The sequence below is a fragment of the Carassius carassius genome, chromosome 38 (genome assembly GCF_963082965.1).
Source record: "Carassius carassius chromosome 38, fCarCar2.1, whole genome shotgun sequence".
In the NCBI taxonomy this organism is placed as follows: Eukaryota; Metazoa; Chordata; class Actinopteri; order Cypriniformes; family Cyprinidae; genus Carassius; species Carassius carassius.
Window position 1 is genome coordinate 4,680,620 of NC_081792.1, and position 10,713 is coordinate 4,691,332.

The 10,713-nt window shown below is 38.3% G+C and overlaps 1 protein-coding gene across 2 annotated transcripts in view; it reads right to left on the reverse strand.

The window, feature by feature from the left end:
• The window catches only part of LOC132119165 (phosphatase and actin regulator 3-like), a 61,383-nt gene that overhangs the window by 23,337 nt on the left and 27,333 nt on the right, over positions 1-10,713 (reverse strand). For both annotated transcript variants that reach the window (XM_059528929.1, XM_059528931.1), the window contains exon 8: positions 10,462-10,615. In XM_059528929.1, coding sequence (XP_059384912.1) covers positions 10,462-10,615 — 154 coding nt within the window. The remainder of the gene's footprint in view (positions 1-10,461; positions 10,616-10,713) is intronic.

A 10,713-nucleotide genomic window follows, 5' to 3' on the forward strand; every position in this document is an offset into this window, starting at 1 on the left:
GTACTGACCTACTTTTGATTTATTCGTCCAAAATGTGGCATATTGCGTCCGCGTTATAGGCTGAATTCCATTTTTATGACTGGATTCTACGAATGTGTTTTCCGCGTCTCGGATATTATGGGCCATATGTTTTAGGGCAATTTGGGAAAGAAATAAGCTGTATGTGGATGTGTGTAAATATTCAAATGTAATCCTCTTTGTAATCGTTACAATTTTCATAAGTAACTGTAATTTAATTACTCATTTTTTCTTAGTAACTGTAACTGATTACTGTTACATTTATTTTGTAATTAAATTACGTAACGCCGTTACATGTAACTAGTTACTCCCCAACACTGCGTATACAAGACATGGGTTTCAGCTGTCACATTCCTTGTGTCAAGCCACTCTTGTACAACAGACAGCGTCAGAAGCGTCTCGCTTCAAAAAGGACTGTACTGCTACTGAGTGGTCCAAAGTTATGTTCTCTGATTAAAGTAAATTTTGCATTTCCTTTGGAAATCAGGGTCCCAGAGTCTGGAGGAAGAGAGGAGAGACACACAATCCACGTTGCTTGAGGTCCAGTGTAAAGTTTCCACAGTCAGTGATGGTTTGGGGTGTCATGTCATCTGTTGGTGTTGGTCCACTGAGTTTTCTGAGGTCCAAGGTCAACACAGCCGTATACCAGGAAGTTTTAAAGAACTTCATGCTTTCTACTGCTGACCAACTTTATGGAGATGCAGATTTTATTTTCCAACAGGACTTGGCACCTGCACACAGTGCCAAAGCTACCGGTACCTGGTTTAAAGACCATGGTATCCCTGTTCTTAATCGGCCAGCAAACTCGCCTGACCTTCACCCCATAGAACTTTATACTAAAGGTATCAGTATAGGTATACTGATAGTTTACTAATTAAATACTTACAGCAGTTTTAGTACACTCTGTACAGTCTCAGTAGACTACTTGTTTAGTAGTTTTATACTGCAAGTATACTCGCAAGTTTTCTTAAGGTTTTCAACTGTACATCATACTTTAAGTATACTACTATGTTCATATTAAGTATTAATTTGTATATGTTTTTTAATATGAATATCTGAGCATACAAAAATCAAAAGAAAGAACAGGGTTTCTGCTTGTAAACAAACAAACAAACAAAATAAATTCTAGCGTAAATTATTCTTTTTTGTAAACACCTGAATAATAAGTTTCATAAATAAAAAAGAAAGAAAGAAACGTTTTTAACAAAAAGCTGAAAATAAAAATATAGATGTAGTCATTCAACACCCCAAAGCTTGACAGTCATTACCTCTTCGTGGATCGACATTTTATTCTATAACGCTTCACAGTTTTGATGCTGTTTTAAGTCTGATTATCATGTTACATTACATGTGGAGGCATCTGTTGTTTTGGTTTCTTATTCGCTTTTGTTTTAGAAATTCTGTACAGAAGAAGTAAATAGTGCACAACTGAAAAAAAGCAAGTCTATCTGCTCATCAAATTTCAGAGAAAAAAAACCCAGATTTTACACTGATGTCTTCACACAAGAAGACAGCCCACCAAGATTTATTTTGGGACTATTAATTGAATCTGAAGGTCCAAAAACAATCATTTCAGTTTTACTCCCATTCAAATTCAGAAAGTTTAAAGACAACCAGGACTTAACATCTGACAAGCAAGCAATGAGAGTGTCCAGAATATCGGAATTTCACTTTAAAGGCAGATAAACGTAACAATGGAATGACAACCCATACTTCCTGAAGATAGAACCAAGTGGGAGCATGTATCTGAAAAAAGAATGGGAGCCAGAATGGATCCCTGAGAAACCCTGCATGATAAAAAAAAAATGAAAAAATGAATTTTCACTCGAAAAATTAACTGAAAAGTTCTATTAGAAAAACAAGATGTAAACCAATTCAAGACACTTTAATGCCCATGCAGTGCTCCAAATGGGCAATGAGAACATTGTGATCTACCGTATCAAATGCAGCAGTCAAATCGAAGGTCACAAGCACAGCATATCTGCCAGAATCACAGATTACTAAAATATAATTTAAAACTTTCAACAGTGCTGTCTCAGTAGAGTGATGTTTTTTTTTTGTTTTTTTTTTATACCGGATTTAACATTTTAAAAAATCAAGTTGTCACCTAGAAAGCCCTGCAACTGCTGTAGGACAACTTTCTCCAAAAACTTATTGATAAACGACAAATTTGAGATAGGTCTGAAGTTGGCTAACATTGTGGGGTCTAGGTTCTGCCGTTATCTAACGCCCCAAAAAAGTATGTCTTAACCCATCGTATGCTTGACTACTGCAATAGTTTCTCATTTGTGCTACTCTTGATAGATTGTGTTGGTCATTCTGTAAATTATACAGCTATATCTGTTTTCTTTAATTTGCACAATGTCAGTAGATCAGAAGAGTATCCAATTCCATCTGCGCTTTTATGGTATTGTGGTCTGACGCTCATTTAATCTCTTTAGTAAATCTGCCTCTAAGTATTAAACTTCAGCGTGCATCAGTGTGATACAGATATGAGTTATTCCTCGAATCATGAAGTGGCCAAACTCACAGTTTCTTGTTCTGACAATAAAGGCCACAATAGTTCAAGTGAAAATGCCAAACAAACATTTAGAAACAAATTTAGAAACCAAGTCTGGCCAAAACTAAGGTGTTTCAGAGGTCAGAAGCAGATCACCAGCAGAAACTTTGCCTTCAAAACCTTCAATTATGATTAAAGAGTAGGTAAGTTGAGGTCAGATATGAGTAAAAAAAAAAACTAAACCCAGGGTGCTGTATCGCAGAGCTGGTGAAAACATATCAACATCCCTATGATCAGATGCTGTTGTAAACACTCTTTTCTCACCGCTGGGAAATCTGTGGAGGACACTGTGCAGCACATACTTTCATACTCATACAAATGTCAGAAAGATTGCAAACAGTACCTTTGTGCAATTATTCTAAACTTGTGTTCACCCCTGGGAAGAAAATGAAAAGTATATCAGGGCCTTGAAAATCCCTCCAACTTACAATGAATGAGAGAGCCAGAATGTTACAGAAACTTTGGGGTGGGATCTTCTTACCTGGCAAGTAAGCAACACCAAGTAAACACCCAGAACACCCTGGAAATAACATGCAACCCTGGCAACCACTCACAAAGCATAATACCTCCTTATTACTGACAAATGTGCCACAAAAGTGTGAAATACTGTATATGTGTGTTTACATAGAAAATGTGTCTTCCAAAATCTCTCACTGGGAACTCAAGAGAGAATGTCAGAGGAAGGTAAGACCCCTGCCAAACCTTTAGACTCTCAGTCAACTCATTATCGCTCCATGTGTTATTATTACATGCTAACTGCACACGACTCAGATGTGTGCAACTGAAAGCGACACTGACACTGTTCTTTTTTTCATGTTAAGTACTGCAAAGCTGCTTGCTTTTAAAGCAATCCATTCTATAAAGCACTATATAGATAAACCAGAAGTGACTTTTCTTTAGTGCCGACTGCAGAGCTGTTCAAACATATCAACATCACTAAGATCAGATGCTTTCTAAACTGCTCTTTTCTCACTGCCGTCATGTTTGTTGTGTTTATTTTTTCACTGAGAGGAAAGCGTACAGCATATATTTGCATATTCATCTAAATGTCACTCTTAGCAGCAAGGGTGGCATCAGGATGTTTACTTATATCAAACTTTCTTTTTCACCTAATGAAAAACAAAGACAAAGAACTTTGCCATGAGTATAATGGTGCCTTTACACGCAACAGCGACTCTACTGGTTCAGCTTCTCCGCACTTCTCATAAGTGTGTCTTCTTCTATGGAGTCAAAATAATGCCGTATATATACGCAAAAAAAAATACAATACATGTTTGCAAATGAAAATTAAAGTATTGAGGAAAATAATTTAGCTTTTTGCAAACAAAAATAAAGAATTGCAAAAGAAAATAAAGTATTGGGAGAAAAAAATGAAGTGTTGCAAACAAAAATAAAGAATACATATATATGCACTTTATTTTTGCGTATATATACAGCATTATTTTGACTCCATATTCTTCTATTGGATTGCAGCAGGGTGCACTGAATTACAGTCTTGCGCTACAATGCCACACTGGTCAAGCTGTGTTATTGCAGTTGTTTCATTCTCCACTAGTTTGTTGCTAAGTTGTCCTTTCTCATCCGTTTCTTTTCTGACTGCAAAACAACACCCAGCATCAGTGCTGCCACCATGTGGAACAACCAATCAATGAAAAACAAATTCAATGTGCATGTGTGACTTGAGCATTCACAGAAGACACAGGAAGAACAATCAGCCCAGCTTTAATAGAGCAAGCAGTTGCTTAGTGGAAGCATTGGCCGTTAGCAGTCTTTGCTATCACAAGCTTACTTCAGCAACTCTCCAGTTATTTACAGCCATTGGGATTACACACACTGTTCTCATTAATGTTTTATCAGTTCACTTATAGTCCCAGCTGAGGAGGAGGAACACACTGGAACCAAGAGGACACTGGCCGAAATGGCTGTTTATTACCCTGTCACTGAGGAGGCATAACCAGTTAATGACTTAAGCAACTTAAGCAAGAAACATAAATGATAAATGAGCGCCGTCTCATGAGGACGCCTGAAGATGGTCTTATTTCATAGAATCCAAGGCAAGAAAACAAGAAACAAAATTCAAAGCAAGAATAAAAATACCACTGCAACACAACCATGTATCACTGCTGTAAGAATGAGCAGGTTTACAAAGTCTGTGTTGATTAGTTTTTTCTCTAAATGAACTGGCTTTCAGATGTCCTGTTTTGTATGGGATAGCTCTGTATTTTCCAGGAAACACAGGACTTCTGGCCATCCTAAAAGCTGCATGGCCTAAAGCTTTCTGTAGAGCCAGACAAATGAGGTTTATCTGACTCTTGCTCTATGCAAATCTGTGACACCCTTAAATATCTAATCCGTTTACCTTTTGTAAGACCCACCCAATCAGATTTTCAACTTATTAATTTGAACAAATCTTTAAATAGATATTTTTTACAGCGCAAAACATATCAATAAACTCATTTTTAAAATTCTGCATGAATCAGAGTTGAAGAATTGCAGACTTTAGTTGGTCTTGGGTCAGATTGGTTTGGAAGGTATCCAGCAAGGAGGGGTCCAAGATGTCGTTGCGTGGGACCCAGGAGCGTTCCTCTGGACCGTAGCCGGGGAAGTCGTGGCCTAATGGTTAGAGAGTCGGACTCCCAATCGAAAGGTTGTGAGTTCGAGTCCCGGGCTGGCAGGAATTGTGGGTGGGGGGAGTGCATGTACAGTTCTCTCTCCACCTTCAATACCACGACTTAGGTGCCCTTGAGCAAGACATCGAACCCCCAACTGCTCCCCGGGCGCCGCAGCATAAATGGCTGCCCACTGCTCCGGGTGTATGCTCACAGTGTGTGTGTGTTCACGGCTCTGTGTGTGTGTGCATTTCGGATGGGTTAAATGCAGAGCACAAATTCTGAGTATGGGTCACCATACTTGGCTGAATGTCACTTCACTTCACCTCACTTCACTTCACTTCACTTCATTTAGACAATTTCCAAAACTACCATCAGACGTCACCTACATAACCACAAATTGTTCCTAAGCAAAAACAGCTTTTGCTGTCATCCAGTAACAAATGCATGTGCCTGCTGTTTGCCAAACATCACTGGGACTTTCAGTAGAACTGGTTTCTGCAGTGAAATGAGTCCGAAACAAGGGACAGAAGTTCTGACTGATAAAAGGTAGCTCATCTCTCCTGACAAGTGTACTGATGGAAGGCCCCTAGAAGGCTTGTTAGGAGACACAATATCATAAACTACTAGTTCATGTTACAGTTTTTCTCGATTGGTTTGGCTCATTTCTTGAAACCGAGATGACATTCTCAAAATAACATGGACAAATCTCCAAACCACCTTGCAATTGTTCACAACAGAATGTCATTTTTCATTCGTTTTATCAAATTGCAAATGCTTTAGTACATGTCTCAAGTGACTCTGTGCTTTTTTTCAAATGATTATGTACAAGTAGCTACAGTTAGCACAATGAGCCCACATTTAGCACATTTTCCAAATAAATAGATCTTGCTGATCTAAACTGATTAGTTGATTTTTCAGTGAAATGGTTACTCTCTCCAAAACATATCAGCATGGTTTCATTGTGTAAGTCATCATATGCACAATTGTCTGTTCAACTGTCAAAATTAGTCAAAGATATAATACCATGAAAGAACTTCTTGGAACATTTGATAAATTTATGACACTACTTGACAATCAATCAGGTGAAATTAGAACTAACGAAGGAGCAGTTTCCCACATCTCAGATTACCAATCAAACAGTTTGTTTAGTTACCTGACAGGTGTTGTCTATGATTATGTCATTGTGTGGGATAATGTGAACTTCCACCGTGGCCCACGCATCAGAACCTGGTTCACCACCCATCCCCGGATGCTAATGGAGTTTCTTCCACCTTACTCTCCTTTCCTAAATCCAATTGAGGAGTTTTTTTCAGCTTGGAGGTGGAGGGTGTATGAGCATCAGGCTCAAGACCAGAGGAGAGCAGCGCGTCGATGGCCAGGAGGATGAGGATGGTGGCCAGGAAAGAGAGGGTGACAATGGCGACCACTGAAAATATTACTGTACTATAGTTCTGAAACTTTATTTACAGTATGGTAGGCTAGAGTTTTTTTTTTTGTGTTTATAACTGTTCACATTTACAGAATCCTGTATATGTTTTCTTTTCACAGTATTTATATGAGAAGGATATTTAGTTTTGACACATGGATAAACTGTTTTGGGAGAGATATGAGCTTTTGCAGGGGATCCATGGTGTTGTGCTAAACCATCCAGGTTATTTTGACAAAAGCACTAAATGAATGCACATGTGCCAAGGCAATTGAGAAGGATCTGTGCTATTTTCATAGGCGTCGATTTCGGGGGGGACGGGGGGGACGCGTTCTGCTGCTGCGCTGGCTACACGCTTTTCTGTTCATTAAAACTGTAACAACTGTAACATTGGGATACGTTCTAGGTTGGGGAAGGGGGAGTCATCGTGTCACTGTTATTATTTTCTCTATAGACGGTTTCAACGGCAACAACATAAACAAACGTTACAGCGCATGCGCGCTTTTGCGGACCTAACTTAACTTCCGGTAGACTTCCAAATAGAATCAATAACAACAGCCAAGTCCCTCTAGAGTAGATATTTTTTGATAACAAACAAAATATGTTTGCTGCATGGATCAGGCGGACTTAATGAGAATGCAAATCCATTCTTTGCCAATAGGAGATGTTTTAAAGCATAGACATAAAGCGTGAGAAATGGAGGTTTCCCCAGTAACAGCTGTAAACAAAGTACGCTCACACACGCTGCTTTATCAGGCATATAACATGCAAGTCTTCCTTCAGAAATACAGCGATATAAAAAACACCTGTGCCTCGTTTTGATATTTAAACATATAAATGTAAGGGATTATTATTATTAAACGTGCAGTACATAACGTTACTCATGTTTATTCAGCGAAGCCTTTTTGAAAATCGATCAGTTTTAAAATTGTGGTGAGTTTCCAAAAATAAATAAATGTATGGGAAACACATCCCGCAGCACAACCACCTGAGCCCTCAGTCTACTCATCGCCTTGACTTTAACCGCGTTTGTAGAAGGCACTGCAGCCAGACCGATATACACAACACAGACCGGAAGTTAACTTAGGTCCAGGCGCGTGCGCCCGATGAAACCGTCTATATGACTATCGCGCTTCTTTTTTTTAAAGAATGTTTTTCAAATGAGTTGACAGTTTGGAATGGACAGTGAACGAGTGGAAACGAGGCTACCTAGTCTTTGCTGGGATTGGCCAGAATTTCTGGCGAATGTATCATAGACGAGCAAGTCATTTAGCCTTCATACAATATCACAAGGTTGCATCCTAGTGCCATGGACTATAACATATCAAAGTGATAACCTGTAGAACAAATGGATGTTGTTGTACACACAGCATGGGTCTGCAGACCATTGACATAAAGGTAAGACGCGATAACTTATGTTTATTAAGATTTGCTGGTATTATGGCTAGGTCTTGTGCATTTGCACACAAGGGATCGGCTGTTTTAATTCTTCTCTTGCAATTAATGTTACGTTAGACTTCCTTAGCCACCAACTTAATTAGCTAGTTACGGTTTGCGTTCATACAGCAAGTGTTGGGGGAGATGATTGTTGAGTAGTCAGTATCTTGTTTAATTATTGCTTGAATCTATTGCTGAATTCTGGAATAGTTGTGATGATGATGATGATGATGATGAGGAATGGATCAAGTTTTAGTCAAAATGCCTGATGTAGATTGGATGGATGCATGTTGTTGTGAATTGAGAGCAGTCAGATCATGGTGTGATAGTCAATAGTGTTCATGTGCTACACGTATTTTTGCTTTTTCAATCTTGATAAAATTTGTAGTGCTTAAGTTGTGTTGTCTGTTATTTCTTGATAATAACACCGTTGCCATGAAAAACAGAGCGTTGCTATGGACGCGGCAGGATTCTAATCGTAGAGACGGAACTATTTTCTTTAGCGGAAGCAATACAATCGTGTTTAAATCAATAAACTCTTTTTTTAAATCAATATTTTGTCAAATTATTGATTTATTTGGTGGGTAGCCATGTAATAAGCGGGATAATGTAGAGCGAGGCCCGATTTTGAGTTAGATTTTTTTCCCCGTTTTCAGTGGTTATAACAAAGCAACATGAAAGAGAAATTTGGTAATCATTGTTTAGGTACATTAAACCACGTCATGGCCATGTCATATTGTCAACATGGTACTTATATGATGATATGAAGCAGATTAGTGGGTCATATATCATATGTCTAATGCTTTGTACAGCTTTCTTCTTCATAAAACGAGTCGGACATCATCACATTTTTGTATACATTTTTATTTATTTACATTAATAAGATACAGGACGTCTTTCAAAACATGACCTGCGCGAAAGAGAAAAAAAAATGCATCATTGTACCCAGCACTTCTGAAAATGCACTTCTGAATGCGTCTCTGTCCCCACCACATTTCAAACCAAACTGACGCCCATGGCTATTTTGACTGTACTGACCATTTATATGGGAAAGGAATCTGCTTTTGAAGCATGGAAGAAGAGTTTGGGGAAAGATATTTGATTTTGCTAGTGAGCTATAATGTTGAGCAGAACTGTAAGACTGTTTGGCCAAATGACCTTATGGTTTTGAGAATGTCATCTCGGTTTCAAGAAATGAGCCAAACCAATCGAGAAAAACTGTAAATCTACAGCCGACTGACTCAGAAAGCCTAAACTGGTTGTGGTTGAATATTCTAGCAGAACAATGATCCGAAGCACACCTTTAAATCACTCACATCACAAAAACTCGAAATAAACACAAAATGGTTCAGTGACTAGAGAATATGTTGGGTTTTTTTTTCGAGCTCATCTCAGTCTGTTGACTCTTGCTTGGGTTACACAGGAACAAAAGGAAATGTTGTAACTCCCCCCACTGGCTGAAGTGTGCTGTACTGAATACACTCATGCAGTGCATGGACATTAAACTGGTGGCTATAAAAACACCTGACAAAGCATGACAGATGCAAAGCTTGTACAAAACATGAAAGCACTCACCAATATCTCATTTTGTGACAAAACAAATTTTTTGAATATATAAATGTTGTGTTGAATGAAAACCTAAAGATTATTTACAAGAATGTTGTATTCATTAACAAAGAAGTACCCCTTAACTTAACATGACAAAGACTTCTCAGAGCTAAATTATAATGTATAACTACACAAAATGGTCATGAAGTGTTTGTTTTCTCAATTTGTTTTTATTGCACGAGTCATTCACTGACCATCTTTAAAACTAGTTGTCCTCAATCTGTGCTTCGCATCAGAAATGTGTTCACAGGTCTGTTCTGACAGCAGACAGCAGTGGAAAAACAATGCGAAAAGCACATAATAAAAGGCAACTAATGGTATAGTCATGCATTGGCAGGATAGGAAAATAATATGTAAGCTACCATTCAAAAGTTTGGGTTCTATAATATTTGTTATATTTTTGAAAGAAGTATCTTCTGCTCACCGAGGCTACATTAATTATATCAGAAATACAGTAAAAGCAGCAGTATTGTGAAATATTATTACTGTTTAAAATATAAGTTTTCTGTTTGAATGTATTTTAAATTGTAATCGATTCCTGTGATGTGCAGCTGTATTTTCAGCATCATTACTCCAGTCGTCAACATTTCTGATTAATATCAGTGTTGAAAACAGTTGTGCTGCTTCATATTTTATATGAATACATAGTTCAGAAGAACACTTTTAAATCAAATGAATGCATCCTTGCTGAATAAAAGTATGAACTTCTTAAAAACAAGCAAACGTACTGACCCAACCTTTGGACAGTAGTGTATATGAAATATGTGTGTATCAGCGAGACATGGAGTAATGAGACTCACTTGGCAAGCTTCATTTCGATCTGCTGGCGGATCTCCTGGCGTTCCTGATCACTGCGCACAGGGAAGATGTTCCTGTCCTCCAGCTCCTGTTTGCTGGGTCTGTTACGCAGCTTCACTGCCAGAAGCTCTTTTCTGATTCGTGGTGGAAGTGTACCTGCACAGACCCAAATACACAAACAAGGGTTAACTATAGGCATACTCATAACCCAGAGGCAACAGCTTTCATAACGTTCATTTTATACAATTTGATGT